The following is a 22,386-nucleotide window of genomic DNA, read 5'->3' as shown; positions in this document are numbered from 1 at the left end:
GCATGCCCCACCAACTGAGCCAGCCAGGCGTCCCTAGAAGACATTTTAGAAATATGTTTATTGAAATGTTGCTTGTTCTTTTCTGCCATTCTAATGTTAAAAAAGCTTTCCCATTTATTTGCATTATTATGACACTAGTCTTGTGATTTAGACTACATTCATAGCAAGCAATTACAGGATGTCAATTTCCAACTAGAATCATGATCTTGATGATAATTCAACTATTGGAAAATCATCAGAGGGGTTGCTCAGTTGTTGCAGAATGATTGGTTCTTGAAGACATGGAATACTCAGGGGGTACCTCTCTCCAATCCTTGACATGGGATTGAGATCACTACAGAATCCATAAAAAGTCACAATAAAGTGTATTAAATGTGATTTAAAACACACTAATATATATTACAGTAAAATAATTTTTAAAAATTTATCAAATAATATTTAGAAAACTAAGTTCTTCATTCCCATTCACAAACATGCTTACCAACACTTTTTTTTTCTTATTCCTATAATGGCTCCATGGCCCTCTGGGTTACAGAAGCCCAATAAAGGGTGCCCAATACCTGGACACATTCTTTCACTCTCCACCTGTCTGTACCTACCTGGTCATCACCTAAGAACTCAGCTGCCCAAGGTGTCATGATTTTTCCCCTCAATGCCATATGTCCTGCATAATCCTTCACATATACTATTACATCATCTCTCCTTTTATTCTACTTCAATCCATACTGATGAGAAAATCACCTTCCCAAAGCATATTTGTTTGCATATTCAAAAAATCTCTGGTAACTGCACATCACACACTCTTTATGTGATATTCAAAGCCCACCAGGATGATGATACAATCAGATTCCTCAACACTTTTTCCCATCCCCCCACCCCCGCCATGTACTTTTTGCTTTCAACAAAAGTGCTCTCTTGCTTCTATGCTTTTGCTCAATCTGGAATCAGTCCCTAGTCTTTCCTTTATCTGCCCAAGAAACTTTCCCTAAGCAACCAATTCTAAACATTTTGGCCAATGGCACCATGTTTTGTAGCACTTGACCTTTCATATATATGTGCCTTCAACCTATAGGCAAAAATCATGACCCATCCTGAAGTACTCAGCCCAATGGTTTAAACATAGTAGACACTCAAATATTTGCTAAATGCCTGATGCCTTTTACCTTGTGTTTTTCAGTGGCACCACCCCCCTATAGTTATGACCATGAGATGGAATACTGTGCCGACTTGCCACCTCCCTACTCCCCGACCCCACAGGCTTCAGCACAGCGTTCTCCACCCCCTCCTTACCCTGGAAATTCGAGGAAACAGTCCTTCTCCCAGAACAGAATATGTGCCAATCAGAGATCTTGCATGGAATAAAAAGCCTCTACTCAGAAACAAGAGAGAATTGCTCTAAGGAATACTTTTTTGGGGTCAAACAATATGTCAAATGAAATATCCAGGCTGAGATACTGACACTTCTCTGAGCTGACCCCATCTGGAGTACTGATCAATGCAAGAATATGCAGAAAAGAGTAACGAGATAGACAAAACATCTGAAACTCATATCGCTTAAGGAAATTGCAATTGCAATACTGATCCAGGAAAAGAGAAGAATGTTGTAAGAGAAGAGAACAGCCTGGACTGCATAAGGAAACAACTATATTCTGTGTAGCTTTAAAAGTCAGAACTAGAATCATCCATTCTTTTGTTAATCAATAAATACTGTTCAAGTATGTGAGAGCCTACTCTGTGCCTTTCACTGTTTGAAGCACTGGATGGAAGCTACAGGAACTTTGATTTCTGGTTAAGAACAAGGAGCTTTGGTTTCAGGATAAGAAAGAGGAGTTGGAGCTTCCTTATTAGATTGTTTTGTGAAGTTCCCTATTACTAAGACTTCAAACGGAATCTATCTGGTAGAGAAATGTTCTAGAAAGGACAGCTAAATCAAATGGTAGATAGGTCCCAAACATTCTACTCATGGTTTAGGTAAGTGTGAAGTAAATTTCTATGCCTCCAATAATGAAAACAACTGGAATAGTTGAATCTTTTCTATTTAATTTGACAGTTAAAACAGGACCAGAGGGATTCAACAGCTGCCTGAAGCCAAGAACTCTTTAGTGCTAGCTACTGCTACCTAAAAATCATCTGACTTTAATTAGTGTTTTATTATAACAAAGGTTATTCCAACTGCGGGGGAAAAAAATTGTATTAAATTCCACAAGCAACAAATACTTCTTTTCAGATCAAAAGATTAGAAGCCAAATAGTTCGAAGGGATTTTACATCAGGGAGTAAAACTGTAGAACTTGTCCATGAAGATATATAATAGTTTATGCAAAGAAGAAGGAAAAATGAAATTTGGATTCTGGTCTGTGGAATTCCATTCATATATGGTCTAGGCAAATTTGTTTCTCTTCTGTAATATTTTGGAAATCTATTCCCTTATAAAAGTTATATAGTTAATAGAAAGGTTAAGATATTGACATCAAACTGTTGCCTTTTGCCAAAACCCAAATGTTACCAAGTGCCTACCTTCAAGTATAAAACTTTTTACTAAATAATTCTAATGTGCCGTATTTTGCTGCAAGTGACCTTAACATTTATATTTTTATGTGGGTCCTTTTGTGTATTTAAAATTTACATTGACAAAATATTGGGGGAAAGTGATGTTACTAAGATGGTGACATACATCATGCCTTAATTTGCTCCCCCTCACAAGAACAACCAACAATTATCCAAAAACAAGACACCACAGAGAGAATCCTAGAACACAGGAATGAGGCTGAAGCACCCCCTTCCCGCACTTCAGAGACCAAGATAGACTGCATTAGAGGGGTAAAAGAAGTGTCTACATGTTGACTGTATTGCTCCTCCCCCCAGGACAGTATAGCACCATAGGGAGAGGTGTCTCCTAAGCTTCCACTTCTTCCAGTGGAAAAGAGAACCCAAGAGGGAGCAATCAGGCACTGGCCCCCCAGCATTGTGGGTCACTCTGTGGGCATCCATACCCTCATCACATACTGCTGGAATTGTAGGGCTCAGCCAACAGAAATATAACTGTGACAGAGAATGAGGAAGGGGCTTGCAACAACTAGCACATGTTTGTTGGCAGACCAGGTTCATATTGGCAGTGTCTAAATAGTAATTAGACCTATTTACTCAGTGGCCTTACTCATCTGCTGAACCAAACTGGGAAGAGTGAACTTGGAAGAGGTGCATATCTGCTTGATTCAGATTCTCAAACAAAAATTTTGCCAGCCCCACAGCCCAGCTTGCTCGTACCCAGGCAGGGCACTGAGTAACAGCCCCATCTACCATGGAGAGTGCCTTCAGCCCCATCTGAGCAGAAGGGCTCGAGACAACTCCTGAAAGCTCCATGGCCTAGAGCTGAGAGAAGGGAGAGCCAGTAGTTTGCAAAGTCAGTGGCCTCATTTGGCCAGGGATCATAAAAGGCATGGGTCTGCTTGAGTTAAGACAACAAAGAGCTTTACCAGTTTTAGAGCTGCTTTTCCTGTTGCACACAGGCAGGGAAACTAATGTATGGCCTTGCTCATTCCTGAATATAGCATTCAGCTATCTGACCAGGGAACTTAACCAGAACACACAGGAACTGCATAGTCCCTCTAACAGCCCTACATACAGTGACACTTGAACAGAGAGCACAGCCCATGGCTTCCTCCATCTGTAGAGCATCACCTGATCAGGGAATTCATTGGACACTCAGACCTGATTTGGAATCCCCGAATAATGATCTTTAATGGGCTCTGAACATTGGCTGCTGTCCTGCCAGAGCAGAGAAGCAGGAAACATAGCTCCATCTACTACTGAATATAGACCCAATCCCAATCATCTAATAAGTCTTAGAAGAGAATAAGTCAACTGAAGACCCGGTCCTACAGCCTCATTTGGATTGGGAACCAAGCCAGCAGTCATATCCAATTATTTTCAGCCAGTGGCACAACACTCCATCCTTGTCCTCAGGACTTGAATAGTTGCCTTGCCCAAAGCAGTCCATAATAGCAGGCCCAACCTGCCCAAAGACATTACCAACAGACACACCCAGGAAAACAAAATGATCTGACCAGTGAAGTTACCTCTGCCAAAGCAAAACTGTAAAGTCTGGAAGTGAAGATTAATTACTCAAATGCTCAGATACCTATGCAAGAAATCAAGGATCATGGAAAATCAGGAAATATGAATGAACCACCAAAAGAAACTAAAAGGCTCCAACAACTGACCTTAAAGAAATGGAAATTTATAAACTATCAGACAAAGAATTCAGAATAATTCCCTTAAAGAGGTTTAGTGAACTTTGAGAGAACAGAGACAAACAATGAAACAAAATTAGGAAAACAATGCATGAACAGAAAGAGACATCTGACTAGGAAATAGCAACCATCAAAAAAAAAAAACAAAAAACAAAAACAAAAACAAATCCCAGAGTTGAAAAATACAATAAATGAACTAAAAAATTTAGTAGAGAGTTTCAAAAGTAGATTCAAACAAGCAGAAAAAAAATCAGCAGCCTAAAGGGTAGGACATTGGAAATTATCCAGTCAAAAAAGAAAAAAATTAAAAACAGCAAAGATAGCCTATGGAAATTATATGACAATGAAAAGAAATAACATTTGCATCATAGGAATTCCAGAAGGAGAAAAGGGACAGAAAATCTATTTAAAACAATAATGGCTGAAAACTTCTTGAACCTGGGGAGAAAGATGGATATCTAGATCCATGAGGCCCAAAGGATCCCAAACAGGCTGAACCTTAGAGGGCTACACTGAAACACATTATAATTATATTGTCAAGACTCAAAGACAAAATATTTTTAATAGCACCAAGAGAAAAGAGAGAACTTACATACAAGGAACCCCTTATAAGACTATTGGATTTCTCCACAGAAACTCTTCAGGCCAGGAGAAAATGGGATGACATAGTCAAAATATTAAAAGAAAACTGTCAACCAAAATTCTATAGCTGGCAAAGCTGTCCATCAGAAATGAAGGAAGGCTAAAGACTGTCCTGAACAAACAAAAGCTAAGGGGGTTAATTACAACCAGACCTGCCTTACAAGAAATTCCAAAGGGAGTTCTTTAACTACCTTTATAAATAATATTACAAAAACACAGAAAGGTAACATGAATCTCACTGGCAATAGCATATATGTAGTCATAATGGGATTCTGCAATATGGTAATAGTGATATATCACTCACTTACAACTCTAGTTTAAAATTCTCTTAAGAGGAATGTAGCAAGAAAAACCATAAATACAATAATCTGTTATTAGTTACACCATATAAAAAATATAAGTTGTAACAGCAATAATCTAAAATGAGAGGGGCAGAAGTAAAAGTGTAAAGTATAAAAATTCTATTTAAGTTATTAATATGTTTAAAATAGAGTGTTATAAGTTTAAGATATGTTGTGCACATCTCATGGTAACCACAAGGGAAGATCTAGTAATCACACAAAAGAACACAATAAATAAATCCAAGTATACTGACACCAAAAAGATCAAAACAATAAAGGACAGCAGGATATGATCAAGGAATGATGGCTCTACAAAAGAATGAGAAAAAAATTAACAAAATGGCAATAGTAAGCCTTTACCTACAGACAATTATGTTAAATGTAAATGCACTAAATTCTTCAATCAAAAGACATAGAATGGCTGAGTGGATTTAAAAAAACAAGATCCAACAATATCAGCCTAAAAGAGGTTCACTTTAGCCCTAAAGACACTGAGAGACTGAGAGTGAACATGAACAGACAGGAAAAAGACATTTCAAGCAAATGGTGACCAGGAAAAAAAAAAAAGGCAAGGATAGCTATACTTATATCAGACAAAATAGAATTTAAACTAAAAATAGTAAAAAAGAGTCAAAGGTCATTATGTGATGATAAAAGTGTGAATACATCAATAAGATATAACAATTATAAATATTTAAGTGCCCAAGAGAGGACTTAAATATATAAAGCAAAAACTAACAGAGTTAAAAGAAAAAATAAACAGTATTATAATAATAGTTGAGGACTTTAACACCCCACTTTCAAAAATAGATCATCCAGACAGAGAATCAATAAGGAAACAGTGAATTTGAACAACACTATAGACCAAATGGACCTAACAGTTGTATACAGAACATTCTACTCAACAACAGCAGAATACATATTCTTCCCAAGGGTACATGAAACATTTTCCAGGATAGACCATACGTTGGGACACAAAATTAGTCTTAGCAAATTTAGGAAGCCTGAACTCCTACCAAGTATCTTCTCTGATCACAATAGTGTGACACTAGAAATCAGTAATGAGGAAAACTGGAAAATTCACAAATATATAACAATTAACACTGTCCTCAACAACCAGTGGATCAAATAAGAAATTAAAATTTAAAAAGTTTATTGAGACAAATTAAAAATGGAAATACAACACATCAGAACTCATGGGAAGTAGCAAAAGCAGTTGTAAGAGAGAAGCTCATAGTAATAAATATCTACATTAAGAAGCAAGAAAGATCCCAAATATGCTACCTAACTCAATGCCTTAAGGAACTAGGAAAAGAAGAACTAATTGAGCCCAAAGTTAGCAAAAGAAAGAAAATAATGAAGATTAGAGCAGAAATAGAAAACATAAAAATAATAGAAAAGATAAACCAAACTAAGAGTTGGTTATCGTTGGAAAGATAAAATTGACAAAATCCTAGCCAGACCAACCGAGGGAAAAAAGACCCAAATCTACACAATTACAAATAGAAAAGGAGACATTACAGATGATACTTCAGAAATTCAAAGGATCATAAGAGATTCTGCTGGTGAGTATGTAAATTGGTGCAGCTACTATGGAAAATAGTATGGAGGAAATCTTTAAAAAATTAAAAATAGAACTATCAAATGATCTAGCAATTCCACTTCTGAGAATATGTCCAAAGAACATGGAAATACTACCTCAAAAAGATATCTTGTACCCCCATATTCATAGCAGCATTAGACAAGACATGGAAACAAACCAAGTGTCCATCAATGGATGAATGGATAAGGAAGATGTGTGTGTGTGTGTGTGTGTATGTGTGTGTGTGTGTTTACACAATGAAATGTAATTCAACTATTAAAAATGAGGAACACCTTGGAACACCAAGGATGGACCTTAAAAGTGATATGCTAAGCAAAATAAATCAGACAAAAAAAAAAGACCATATCCTCTATGATCTCACTTGCATGTGTGTTATCTTAAAAGGAAACAACAACTCATAGATAAAGAGATCAAACTTGTGGTTACCAGAGATGGTGGGTGGGAGGAATGGTGAATTAGAAGAAGGTGATCAAAAGTTATAAACTTCCAGTTGTAAGATAAATATGCATTAGGGAGGTAACATACAACATAATGACTAGAGCTAACATTGCTGTATGATATATAAGAAAGGTGTTAAGAGAGTAAATCCTAAGAGTTCTCATCATAAGAACATTTTTTTGTTATATCTTCTTTACTTTCATTTTATTGTATCTATATGAGAAGGTGGATGTTATCTAACTTACAATGATAATCATTTTACAACATATGTAAAGCAAACCATCATGCTGTATGCCTTAAACTTATACAGTGATGCATGTCAGCTATTTCTCAATAAAACTGAACAACAATAAATAAATAAATAAATAAATAAATAAATAAATCTGAACAACAACAAAACTGTATCACTTTTATTCACCAGAAGTACACCATGATGAACACAACTTGCTAGTAGCTGGTTAGAAAGATCTTTCTTACAAGTCTGCTTAAATACACTGCACTGCATGCATAAAAGAATACTGGGAAAAGATGTTCAAATTTTTATGTCACTTTGTAGTTAAATCTAAAATGTTTAATCTAACATCATCATCATAATTCAGTGAAGTCCCAAAATGATTCTAAGAATTTTGCTGAATAAAATAATCAAAAGAAGTATCTTAAGGTATAAAATTATAGTTCCTGTCCTTGTAGTTAGGAAACTTAGTACTTCATAGAAGTATCATATTTTCTTTCAGATACATTGATCTGACTGAAATGAAGTCTAGCTGATCAGATCTAAAAGCTAGATTTGTTTTGAATGACTTACTTGATTTGTAGGCACTCATGATTTTCTGACTTAAAAGGACACAAAGCACTCAAGAGTTCCAGCCTATTCTAAGGACTGGAATTTTAGCACAGTTTTAACAGTACATATGCTTTCTCTCTCTTCTGCAAGTGTGACCAGATCCAATTACACAGCAGCTCTGCAACTCAAAGTGTGGGGGTCTCTGTGACATTTACAATGTTGGTTGCAAATGAGCCATAAATTCCTTAAGAAAAATGGAAGGAAAAGACCAGATTGCAAATTGAATTCTCATCATCTTTGTCATCAATAAACATTTATTGTGTACCTCCTATGTTCTGCAAACACTACCCGCATAGGAGCCATCTGAATCCACGAATCCACCTCATCCCCCCTTTGGGTTGTTTTATGGCTACCCTTACGGCACAGCACAGACCCAAAGACCTACACTGATGACTATTTTTACTGTTTGTTTTTAGTGTCACAATAGGATAAATGTGCACATTATCCATATAGACTTTTGGAGTTACTGGTATTTTCATAGATGATACATCTTGAAGGAAAATAGTATATAATGTGACAGCTTTGAATTACAGTTATTTAAAAACTAATGTGTGTGCTATGGCCAGAGTGTTTACAATAAGCAATAAAATGAAATAACTCATTATAGTAAAGGTTGTATTTTAATCGTCTTGTGTCCATTTTGTTTCACCCTTCATTTCCGCTGATTTAGTCTCATTCTTTTGTACAGAAACAAGGGACTGAAGCCAGATAGACTTTATTTTGAATCCTGTCTCCTGCCTGTATGATTTGAAACAGGCTTCTTCGTCTCTATAAAATTTAACTTTCTGCTCTGGAAAACGTAAATAATATAATGAGGTTCATTAGGTTTTGTGAAAATTGGATGAATACATGCAAAATTCTAAGTATAGTGCTAGGCACATAAAAGATGTTCTATAAATATTAGCCCAAACTAAATTAACAAAAGAGTAACATAAGGAGGCCAGCCTCTGGAATGGTGCTATCCAACACATTAGCCACCAGCTACATATGGTTATTTGAATTCAAATAAATTGAAATTAAATTACATGAAAAATCCGCCTCTTCAGTCTCACTAATCACATTTCAAAGCTGCATAGATAGCCTCATGTAACTAGCAGCTGGCTTCCTGGGCAGTGCTGCTCTAGAAAAAAATCTATGCAAAATGTAATGAGGTACCAGAGAGGTAAAGAAGTAGCATTACAGTCATCTTGTCTAGACAGACTGTGCACTTTGTCATTAATTGCAGTGTCTTCCACAAACAGGTGTGATGAGGCCATTGTGGAAGTAAGGCTGTGATCTGCAAGAAGAAGCCCACTCAGTCCCTTCTCAGGGCCAGAAGCAGGGAGGCTATTGCAAGAGCTGTAGGGCTGAATGTAGAAGAGGGAACCTGGACCTGGCCAAGGAGCTGGTGAGACAGCTCAGAGTCTACTCTGTTCTGCTGAGCTGCCCTGCTCAGCAATAGAAGTTACTATAGGAGCATCCAAGGCCAAACATATCTTCCTAAGGTACAGCACTGAGGTGTGCTCTTCCATTATTTTATTATCTGGTTCCTGTCACCAAATGAAAACAGCGCTTACCATTCATCCATTCTACTCTCAACCGATCCTTGTTTAGCCAAACCCATTTTGCCAACTTTTGGCTCTAAGTGAGGTAGAGTTCTGGATGCATCAGACTATGTGAAGCCGGTCAAATAGCAGAACTCTGGATGCTATTGTTTTATTTGTAACTTAATTAAAACAACCTAACAGCAAGAGTGCCCCAGTCACATGATCATCTTCCTAATCACCACGCAAGCTGCTAAGGACTTCCAGATCCCCAGTCAGAATGTGGCTTAAATGTCCAATTTATATTTTCTAATTATAGGCCCAAGCTGCAAGGGTGATAGCTGAATTTAGAAGTCCAATGCTTTTCTGCTGCAGCCCCACTGGGTGATATGCTTCATTTCAAACCGTGTCAGGACCTCCAGAAAGGAAAGCACCATCACAAGCTTTAGAAAGATCTACAGGTGATTCTTATTTGTACCCTAAACCCCACCCAAACCTTTCCACCTATGATGGTAAAGGCAGAGGAAAGATCCAGGGCCTCAGAGTTAGACTTTGTTTCTCTCTTATCTCAGTCACCTCCTAGCTATGTTGTTCTGTGCCAAGTAACTTAGTTACCATTACTTAAGTCTTATCCAAAATATGTGAATAACACCACCCTTGCCAGGTTGTTGCAATGATTATAAACAGTATACTGAAAACATCTGTCACAAAGATTCTATCTGGGTTGGTGACTCAGGCAGACACAAATATACATACCTATCCTCTTTCCAACTTTTGTACTCCCACTTCTGAGCCTTACCACTTCTGTAAGCAGATAGACACCACTGCTGTGGAATGAACGAGCTTAGAACTTAGATGCTTAAAACATTAATGATGTCGGTTTCTATAGGCCTGGAACCTGGGTGTGGCTTAGCTGGGTTACCTGGCTCAGGGATTCCCACAGGGCCACGGTCATCTCAGTGTGCCTCCAAGCTCATTCACATGCATAGAGGATTCTGTTGACAGGATTCTATTCCTTATAGGCTTATGGACTGAGGGCCTCCTTTACCCACTGACTATTGGCCAGAGACCACTTGCATCTTGAAATATGTCAGCTCGCTCCCCCAGTGCAAGCAAGCAACAAGAGCCATAAAGTGAGAGCGCATGCTAGCAAAATATACTGCCAGCAAGAGGGGAGTCACAGACTTAAAACCCAATCTTGGAAGTGACATGCCATCACTTTTGCCATGTTCAGTTCCTTAGAATCAGGTCACTAGGTCAAGTCTGCACAAAAGAGGAGGAGATTACATGAGACCACAAATACCAGGAGGTGAGAGCATTAGCTATCTTAGTAGTCAGCCAACCAGAGCAGGGATATTTCATCTCATTCTCTGTTAAGTCCATTATTTGGAGTTTAGGCGATCTTCCCTCTAATGGGAATATACCAGCTCAACAGCTCAAAGAATCTCAGGGCCAAGCTTGGCTGTGATCAAATTGCTTTCAGTGAATTGACGAGGGTAGAAGAGAGCCAGCGACAGTCCCGGGGCCGTGTTAATTGGGGGAGTGCTGCTCAGAAATACTAAACAGAGACGCACATTTGTGTTTCTCATGAGCTTCATTTATGAGCTTCACTAAAGCACATCACATTTTGGCACGGAATGGAGTAAACCACATACCGCATACCTTATGGACAAGTCTTAACGTGGCCCCAGTTCTAACCTTTGTTTCAACTTTGTTCCAAGATATTTAATCTCCATCAAGAAAAGAATTCCAAGACAAGTTTCCAGATGAGTGTTCAGTGGATCAAGTTGCCACCTAACCTATTCTTGAATACCTTCACTAAAAAGTGGAAAACAAATCTAAGGAAATGTCTGGAACTGCAGAAACATGTGCTGGGAATTTTGCCTTCTCCGGATGCCTTAAGGAATATATGATTTTAAAAAATTCAGTGAGTTTCTTTTATTCCCATTTCAGCTCTGCTTCCCCTCTTCCGACCCAACTTTGGGCAGCTTTTGAGTGTGCGTTGCCTGACACATCATAGTGTGAAGAAGAGGCAGGGGAATCGCTTTCTGAATCACATTTGATTATAGGCAGTAAGTAAATAAGAGATCTCATATTGTTTCCATGACCTGAGGGATGGATAGAGCCAAGTGATTCAGCTTTACTATTCGGGATCTTATTGTAAGTTAGAGTCTTCATTATCACACATCTTGTGTATTATTTTCTCTGTTGACTGGAAGAGCTTGAAAGCAGTTCAGAAGAATTATAGTAGTTAAAAGACCAGTTCTTTCTGCTCTGTCTATAAAAATGCATTTTACAGACAAAGAGACCCACTCCCTGGGTCTCTTGCCACCACCTGAACACATGAGACAAACTTCCTTCTTCAAAAAGTCTCTGACTTCTTCTGTGGAATCCCTGCTCATCTTTCCAGATGTAGCTAGATGGCTTATACTCTGAGAGGTGTGATGGTTTCTGTGTCAGAATTCATGGATTCTCACCTCTGGTCTTTAGGGTACCTATTCTGTACCCTTCTTATATACCTTGCCCAGATTTCTTAACTGTTTTTAAGAATTCGAGGAAGAGATTTTATAGTGAGCAGCATATCCTCCATGGGGTCCGTTATCCAAGATAGAGGTCAAAGAACTGGATAAAAGCTTATAGTTTCATAGTTTTTAATTGATGATACATGTCAATCCAGATACACTGTCATTAAGCACAGTATTAACACATGTCCATTCAAGTAAATGAACAGGCTCGTCTTGACTGATTCAGTGAGAACAAGACAACATGTCAGTTTGGGAGTGGCTCTCTTCAGATTAAAATTGAGCTCATTTTTTACATAAAAAAAAATACCAACCAAATATCAGAAAAGAATTGCCTCATAAATCACATTTCCCATAGAACAGAATACAATGTAATTTAAACTTTAGAAGCAATGTCCAAAGGGATTAACTAAAGGCATTTTTACCAAAATAAGATATCATAGTTTTCACATTGCCGTTTCCTTGGTGTATGTTAAAACAACAACAACAACAATGAATATTCAGAAATGAAGTAAAAAAGAAAACAAAACTGCTGGAAATAGGATTTAAAATGGCTACCAACTTTTGTGCTATTATTATTTGATATGTAGAGAAAGCCATAGTGATTTTTTTTTTTTTTTAGCAATAGTGATTAATCTAAATTCTGAAAAGCAGTACTGCTTTACCACTGTAAAAAAGATTCTCAATGGTTCTTAGGAATGTATTACTTTACATCATCGTAATTTTTTCTGGTGCCAGGCACTGTTATAAGCACTTTACTTTTAAGTATCCCAGAGTATACAGAATCTTCCAATCCCAGGGTATACGTGTTATTCTTCCCATTTTGCAGATCTAGAAACTGTAAATGTAGCACTTTATAGTCCTTAAAAAAAGTCTTTCAGTGAGAATACATTTCTAATGATGCAAAGAAATATCTCCATATTTACTCTCTGTAAAAGCTACCCATGGTGATTCTCTGGCTGATTACAGAAGCTGTCTTTCCATGGTTTAAGTTCAAAGTGGATGATTATACGTGTTTGAACAATCTTAATGACTCATATCCTTTCCTTTGGCCTTCTGTTGCAATTCATCACTTGGTCTTCTTCAGTCCCAGTTTTTATGTACATTGTGGAAGAGATGGAGAGTAAAGGACCCTTTTATATCTGATACAGCACCTGTTCCCAGCAGACACCTCACCCAATTATCTCCCAGGGCATGACTTTTGCCAATACAGAAACCACTCCGAATTTTCTGTGGATGCTCTGTATTTCCTTTTGACCAGGACAAAAGGATGAGTCAATACTTATAAAAAAAAAAAAAGAGAGAGAGAGAGAGATAAAGGAAGGGGACATCTGCAAAATGATGTGAACTTTTAACTAATTTGAAGGGACAGTCACAACTGTTGGTAGCACGAATGAAAACTGTAAAAACAGCATCTACTTTCTTCATATCTCCATATTCCTATGGAACTGGTTGTTGGCTTTCTGTTATACATTTAAAAAAAAATCTCAAGATGTTGGCAGAATTTTAAAAGAAAAAATACATAGAAACAATAAAATATTAAATTAGTCAATAGCAATATCTTAGGATAGTTAGGGGAAATGTTTAAAAAAGAAAAAGGCAGTCTTTCTTAGTCTTCTAGATAATTCTGCATAAACAGCAGAGTCCTACAGTAATCCAGGAATAAAGTAGTTTTTCCCATCATAAAGCTATATATGAATGAATGTCAAAAATTAAAATATTTATGAGGTCTGTATTTCTCCAGGTCATAGCTATCTAGTAACGATACTTCCATATCGGGGGCCTCATTTGCTATTGTAAGACTTCCAGATTCCTGCAACATAGAGCCTATAATTATATTTGGGAGACCCCAGAAAGTATATCTGGGGCTTCCCATTTATCAGGTTGTACCTTCCATATCTTTCTCTCTAGCTCCCCTTTACTGATGCTATTGAAGAGACAGATGCCAATCACTAGATTGCATGTAGGTCATGTGGTACTGCCATGCTGCTAAAGAGCACCGTTAAGATGGTTTGGTGGCCCAGCCACCAATACTGTTGTTACTGCAGGAAATTCTGTATTGCAATGTCACTGCCCACTGTTGCAGTAGCAGAGCTATCCAGGAGAATGACTGGGGTGCGGTGTCTGCCTCTGGCTGTTGTTGAAACCTATTGGCCACATATGCCAACAGAGCTAGGACACATACATCTTGAGGCCTGGGTCACTGAAGGGGTGGACTCTCCAATATACCAGAGTTTCCTATGTTCTCTCCCTTAACAAATGAAGAAAATGCTGCACTTTGAGCTCAATGGGAAAGTAGCTCTTAAAAAAAAAAAAAAAAAAAAAAAAAGGAAAGTAGCTCTTTCTCAGAAGATGCTAAGCTCAAAGCAGCAATACTGCATGTTCTCAAGATCTCAGGACCTACCTTGTGAAAATATTTCTTTCATTTTTGACCTAACATCCTCTCTTCTACCTTAAGCGTAGACATAGATCTATAAGGAAAGAACTTTAGGACAAATTCTAGTGTTAGATATTGTGCTATTATTATTTTTTAAAATCCACTCTTCTCTGAAACCTGGGATATTTTATGGGAACAATTCTTCCCCTTTCCTCCCCGAAGATGAACCTTGCCCAGATTTCATCATCTCTCATACAAATAAAATCTCAGTGGATCTGCTCCAGATGTCCATTCAGTCATTTGGACATTCTAGGAGTGAACAATTGAAGTTTAGTATGGGCAACTGCCTTCTGCATAAACAAAATACAAAGGTTTAAATAACTAGCCCATATCTCCCAGTAAAGAATAAATAAGGGGGCAGCCCGGGTGGCTCAGTGGTTTAGCGCTGCCTTCAGCCCAGAGCCTGATCCTGGAGACCTGGGTTTGAGTCCCATGTTGGGCTCCATGCATGGATCCTGCTTCTCCCTCTGCCTATATCTCTGCTTCTCTCTCTCTCTCTCAATTTCTCTCTCTCTCTCTCTGTCTGTCTCTCATGAATAAACAAATAAAATCTTTTAAAAGAATAATAAATAGGTATACAGTAGAACTTAACTGAAACTAGTGCTTGGTCAAATTCAAATGAACAGAGAAAAATAATTTTATCAAACTATTTAGATGGATTCATTATTTCTTTCATTTTTTAATGTGATTTGACTGTAATTTTGGCAATTGGTAGACAAGTTCTTAAAGACAGCTCAGTAGAAATAAAAATAAAGGCCAAATGTTTACTCATTATATAATAATTTTTGAGCAAATATACGGCGTGATACAAGATACCCAAAATGTTGGATGAACAAAATGCTGAACAGAAATTTAAAAAGTACTCTTTGCATTAACCCTTTCTGTACCACATACTTCACATCTTGTCCTTCTAGATTCACTCTCCATCCCTCTTCCCTGTGTCTCTTCCCAGGGAGTCTATACTGCATGGACTGTATCAATAAGTTCCCTTGCCTACTGGGTTTCCTACTGAGTTTGGTCAACTGGGAGCCTCCCCAAAAAATCAGAAGGAAAATGCAGAATAGGAAAGGGTATTTACTTGGAGTATTTATTTGGGCTATGCCTCTCAAACAAAAGCTGTTTCTGCTGGCTCCCACCTCTGCCCCATTCAGCCCCAGGGCTAGTAACATTCCCCACTGATACTAGCTTGGGGATACTGCACTACCCCTTGTAATTTCTCTTAACTCTACTTCCACGTTTCATTAAATCCTCTTCACAATTATCCAGTTTGAGTGTGCCATTTGTTTCTTGCCCTCATTGAAATACTCATTTTTTTTCTTTTAAAAATTTATTTATTTATTTGAGAAAGAGAGAGGAACAAGCACAAACAGGGGTGGGGCAGAAGGAGAGGGGGAGAAGCAAATTCATCACTGATCTCAGAGCCCGACTCAGGGCTCAATATCATGACCCTGAAATCATGAACCCAGCCAAACTCAAGAGTAAGATGCCCAACTGACTGAGCCTCCTAGGTTCCCCTGAAACACTCATTCTTAAAAAAAATATATCTGAATATGAATCATTTAGTATATTAAATAGACCAGAGACTCTTCTCGACTGCTCTGGATTTCATTACCTATTATTTAAGAAAGTAGGCAGGAGTCCCAGCTCTACCACTAACCAGCTTCAGGAGAATGAAGAATTCTCCAGGGCCACACTGATTTCTTAAAAACAAATTAAAGGTGTTAGATTAAACGATTTCTAAGATAATTTCTAGCTCTGTGAGCCTATAAGGGACTAATAAATTGCTTTGTGGCAGCTTTCAAGGATGAACAAGCCAATAGAAACAACTGCACAGACAGAGCTGTAAGATACCATAGGAATATTTTTTTTTTCCATAGGAATATTTTTATGTAACATCCTTATTTCTTAGGTGAGGAAACAGACACAGAAGAGAAAGGAGACTTTTTCAAAGTCACTGGTGAAAAGCACACTTCTTTTTTTTTTTTAAATATTTTATTTATTTATTCATGAAAGACACAGAGACACAGGCAGAGGGAGAAGCAGGCTCCCTGCAGGGAGCCCAACATGGGACTCAATCCCGGGTCTCCAGGATCAGGCCCTGGGCTGAAGGTGGCGCTAAACCGCTGAGCCACTCAAGCTGCCCGAAAAGCACACTTCTTAAAGGCAACCAGCAGGACCTTGAATTCCTTGCTTTTATCCACTGCACTACTTCACTTCTCTTCACACTTGTTGGCTCAGGTTGTTATTTCCACACTCTTTCCTGCTCTTTGCACATACTGATACCCTGTCTTTCTCATTTTCAGGTCTCAGTTGAAATACCAAATGATAAAAATAAGGTTTTCCTAAAAACCCAATCTAAGTAAGTCTCCAACAGCCCCTTAGCATTGCTCTGTATCACAATTTCCTGTGTGCTGCCTTCACAGCACTTATCCCAGGATGTAATTAAATATTTTGTTTATTTGTTTCTGTTCTGTCCCCTTTCTCCACTAGACTGTAAACTCCCTGGGACCAGGGGCATATGTTTCATGCATCTCTATACCTAAGACCCAGTAAAATGTCTGGAGCAATATAGGCACTCAGGAAAAGTATATATTGAATTCATTATTGAATGTGTTTTACAGAACTACAAACTCGGGTAGAGGATGTAGTCGTCCAAATGTTGTAATAAGAGAAAAAGTTAGATTTAAGTCCAAAGTTCTTAAAATTTGAAGTGATCATCTCAAGAAACTATCTCCTTCTTTCTCTACTCCTTTTCTATACAGCCCTCCCTAATGGGCATGATTCACAGTGAGGGGTGATATTATCACCACTACCAAGAACCTGGGAGTCTTTGGAATAATGTGATAGCATTTCAACTGACACTATGTCTAAGGAGATGCTACTGGAATGTAATTACCACGAATGGCAATCATGTAAAACAACGAATTGCCCTTCCCTAAATGCCACAGAGGTCAATATTTTCTCTAAGATTTTGCTTCCTCGGGTACCTCAGAGTCACCTAAAAGATACAAACCCATGATAACATGAAATACCATTAATTTTGAATGTTTCAGATAGTTAGTAACCCTAACACATGCCATTGGCAATAACTGCTCAGCTGACTGGCTGGTCTGAGGAACAAAGGATTATTAATAAATGTTCTATCTCTATTCTCTTCTTCCAACTTCAGGGACTGGTGGTTACACAGCAAGAATATCTCAAGTCGTGTTTTGGCTTCCCTTACTGCAGTTTTGCTTTGACAGCTATGTTTCACCCATATAATGGCCACATGTTGCTGCCTCCAAGGGATGGATGCAAATATCCATTGTTCAAGCCAGGATATATTTTTACCTGACAGCAACCTGCGTTCTATTCAAAGCAGAGCTTCATTTTATTGTTGGTGAAAAAGCAAGGAATAACTAGTGAATGTACAAGTTGTTGTGAATATGAATAACTCATATTGAACATAAGTCCTTTTTATGGTCTCCATTCATTAGGGAGAGATCCAATCAGGCAGCACTGTTTTCATGTCACCAGGCTTAAAGTAAGTCTTTGGAAATAAAAACATCCGCTTTTACATGTCCAGAGCATGGATTTAAGTTTTAGGGCCTGACTTAGAGATAATAAGATAGCATTAAAGTTAAAATAGTAGGCAGTATTTCTCCTTAATACTAGGGAAAACAAAACAGAAACATCCGTCAGGTTACCAAAAAGTGAGCCTGGTACATTTGTGGACATCCACTTTAGAATCACTTTCATTCACTTATTCATGCATTCAGGCATTTATTTAATCAACATTTTTATTGAGGACCTATTTTGTGTCAGACACTAAATCCTGGGTTGATAGCAATGAAGCAAATGGACCTGATACCTTGACTTTAGAGATTACAGCAATCTCTATGTTCTGTACCAGGAAAAAAAAAACAGTCAATACAAAACTAATTTATTAAATTCAATTATAGGAATTTATCAAATGCAACTGTCAAGTCACATCAGACCAAGGAGAAACCCTTACAGGTCATTAAGCTTGAATGCATTATCTCAAAGGTAGGAATGCTGAAATCATGGGAGGTGAAGTGGCTTGGCTGAGTTGAGTATACAGAGTAAGCTGCAGGCCTGGGGCTTAGACCAGTTAACACAGAGGAAGTTACAGAGGCTCTTCATCAACACATAAGGCTGACAAGGACCACTAAAAGACAAAATAAACTGTGTGCACTTAAGCTAAAGTTAAGCTCATAGCTTGTGTCACCCAAAGATTCTTCCTTAAAAACAACTGTCTTCTAAACCTGAGAGTTTTCCTTTTGTATTGTTTTAATGTGTTAACGTTGGCTATTTTCATTCAGTTTTATGAAGTCTATCGGTTATACATCTACAGTTCGTTTGCTTGTTGGTTGGTTTTAGCAAGGCTCAAAAACATTACGGTTATAAAAGCCCTTTTTAGAAGCCAATCTGAAAATGCTGCATGATGTATGAGCCCAACCATATGACATTATGAGAAAGGGCAAACTATGGAAATAATAAAACATTCGGTAGTTACCAGAGGCTAGGAAGGATGGAATAATGCATAGATGAAACATAGAGGATTGTCAAGGCAGTAAAATTACTGTCTGTCATAACAATGGTGGATCCATGTCATTATACATCTGTCCAAACGCACAGACTGTACAGCACCAAGAGGGAATCCTAATGTGAACTATGAACTCTGGGCGATGATGATGTGTCAACAGAGGCTCACCGAGCACAACCAGTGTGCCACTGTGGTGCAAGATTTTGCTAGTAGGAGAGACTGTACAGAAGTCAGGTCAGAGAGTATATGAAAAATCTTTGTATCTTCCCCTTAATTTCAGTATAAACCTAAAACTGCTCAAAAAAATTAAGTACAAATCATCAGATCAATAAACAAGGAGGGATGAGTAGGCCTACGTTTTCTAATTAATATTCCTTTATTCATTCAACAAACATTGCAAACGCCCTATATGTCAGTCACGATGGTAGGTGCTGGGGCTTTACCAGGGAACAGAAACTCTCTGGAGCTTCATTCGCATGGGGACAGAAAATAAAAATAACAAAAAGAGCATTGATTGTAGAAACAATCTGAAAAAAAAAATAAAGTAAAAGGAGCCAGGGAACAAAATCCTGTGTTTGTTTGTTTGTTTTTTAAGATTTTATTTATTTATTCATGCGAGACACAGACATAAGCAGAGGGAGAAGCAGGCTCCCTACAGGGAGCCTAATGGTCCAATCCCAGGACCCCAGGATCAGAACCTGAGCCAAAGGCAAATATTCAACTACTGAGCCACTCATATGGCTTTGGGGCATCTGATAGGGAGATCTGGGACTCTTGATTCAGTGCCATTTTAGCAGAAAACATAAAACGGTGAGGGAGTGAAGCTTGCAAATATCTAGGGCAAGAGTGTACCAGGGAAAGGGTGGAACAAAAGCTAAGAGCCTGAGATAGGAGAACATGGGACCTACTTGAGGAAGAGCAAGGAGCCCACTGTGTGGCTGGAGCACAATGAGCAAAGGGGGATCAGGTCACATAAGTAATGGAATAGTTTGGGGCAAAGGCTTTATGCCATGGTAAGAATTCTAGATTTCCTTCGGAGTGAAATAGGAACTCGCTGAAAGGTATATATATCTTACTACACTACACATATATATGGTGTTACTGCAATGTGTTTAATTCAAATAGTAAAATTGTGCAATATATATCCTTTTGCTGTAATATTTAACACTTGTATATTGCTCTTCAAATTTCGAGTGCTTTCATCTACATAACTGCATTTTTATCCTCACAAGGGAGGGCGATGGTGGAGTGTGAGGGAAAACTATGAAAAAGAGATATATGGGTTAAGGCAAATATGCAAATATGCAGCATGTGACCACATCAAATTAGGTCTGGTTATCTGTCCCATCATAACAAGCATTAATTTATCAGCACAGAGCTTCATCTAGCACATTCCTAATGGATATTTGCAGACCATACATGAAAAAGAAAATTTTGGAAATTGGGTCACTGCCATGGATCTTGAAGGGACTAGGGCATACTTGGGTTGTTGAGTAGCAGTGAGGAGTGGTTTGCAGAGAAGTGGTAGTGGAATAAAATTAAGAAGACTTCCACATGAGGATTTATGGTTCCCTGAAGCTTTTCGGTTTTGTGTTTTACTTCAAAAATGTCCCCCACCTTATGCCTGGAAAATACTGGTCAAGTTCGGCCCAGCCTTTCTTAGCCAGCCTCTCAGAAACACTGAGAAATAAAATTTCACAGCATAAAATGAGGTCTCAAACATTTATTTTCATTTTTAAAAGTCCTTAGGTCTTCTTTCTGAAATGTTCTATCACCCTATTTATTGTTTTCTGGGCTGGAGAATCAACTTCTATGTGTGGTTCTGTCTTTGCTTCTGAATGTTTATAATCTCTATGATGCCACAAAAATACACAGATGATCTTATCCATTTTATGGCTGGTGAGTAGAGATAAGAAGGGTAATGACAGATAACTAAAAGTACAGGAGAACTGGTAAGGCCTTGGTTCTTGTGAATGTTCTTATGGAATGTTTTACTAGCTTTCTGCCAGAACTGACATGCAGCATGGGACCTTTCACTTCCTTATGGTATTGTAATTTGTGGTATATATTTAATATTCTTTGTTCATGCTTTTGGGCAGATAGAAAGTAAAAATGGGAAATATTGTCTCACTATCCTTCCCCTTTAAATTGAATTTAAGGGGTGTGTGCACCTCCAAAGTAGAAGTTTCTAGTTTATTACTATAAATTTTCAATAGTCTCTACATTTCCAAAGATGAGTAATTTGGTGTGTATATGTCTAATGTTCCTTTAAGCATTTATAGCAGATGGATATGGAGGTAATGTCAAAACCTAGAGAATTCATCTTATATTTATGAATATAAATCATTGTTTGTCCCCAATTAGTAAGTTACTAAATAAAATTTATAAACCAACCAAATGTCTCCTATGTCAATTACCAGATTTTAATTGCTCACCTACCTAAACCATTCAAAGAAGAATCTCCAATTTGAAAACAGCTACACGGTTTTACATTATATGATTAGTATTTTCCTTGAGTCAATGGTTCATAGCATTCTCCAGCTTTCTCTCAAAGCTATCCTCATAAAATGAGTCAAAGTATAAAAGAAAAACGTGGACATTTTCAAAAAAATCTTGTTTCTGCAATCAAACTTCTTTTTTTCTGAAATAACAATGCCATCTCCTAACTCAGAGCCAAAACATGATTTAGAGGTTGAGTGATTATATTCTAATGAAGTAATGCCATTTGATTTCTAACTTTTTAAAATTTTACATTTTATATTTCTGAGTGGCATAAAAGAACACACAACTTTTCAATATATATGGAATGAAAATTAATCGAATCCAATATCGAAATCATCAAATCACTCAATACCCTCAGATATAGCTGATAAAAAATAAAATATTCTAATTGCACTGAAAAGAGGGAAAGGGAGAGAAAGGAGTCTAAAAGTTCTAAAATGTTCCAGAAATATGTAGATTGCTGCTTCCAAATATGTATTTTAGAATATTTCAAATAATTGACAGGGTTATTAACTTTCCTCTTAAGTTCTGTGCATGGAAGACTCAGCCTCAACTACAGATCCCTGAACAATTTTCATTCATCTAACAACAGTGGAATATTTCTTAAAATATAGCATGAACAAGATCATAAAGTTTTGGTTTGTTATTGTGACAGCTGCCTTCCTTTCTGATTCAATTTATGCCCACCCTATGGTAATTCCTCCCCCTTTTAATATCAATGATTATAAAAAATGAT

At 37.6% G+C, this 22,386-nt stretch overlaps 1 protein-coding gene and 1 long non-coding RNA gene across 5 annotated transcripts in view; one reads left to right on the top strand and one right to left on the bottom strand.

The window, feature by feature from the left end:
• The window catches only part of CYYR1 (cysteine and tyrosine rich 1), a 106,808-nt gene extending 99,133 nt beyond the window's left edge, over window positions 1–7,675 (top strand). Inside the window, exon 4 of the mRNA XM_025449934.3 lies at window positions 1,178–7,675. Coding sequence (XP_025305719.2) covers window positions 1,178–1,362 — 185 coding nt within the window. The 3' untranslated portion in view covers window positions 1,363–7,675. The remainder of the gene's footprint in view (window positions 1–1,177) is intronic.
• LOC112661805 (uncharacterized) overlaps window positions 1–22,386 on the bottom strand; it is a 414,903-nt gene that overhangs the window by 139,893 nt on the left and 252,624 nt on the right. The window lies entirely within an intron of this gene.

This window comes from Canis lupus, chromosome 31 (assembly GCF_003254725.2).
Source record: "Canis lupus dingo isolate Sandy chromosome 31, ASM325472v2, whole genome shotgun sequence".
NCBI lineage: Eukaryota > Metazoa > Chordata > Mammalia > Carnivora > Canidae > Canis > Canis lupus.
Note: the sequence above shows the minus strand (reverse complement) of the source record. Positions and strands in the feature narration are given on the sequence as shown.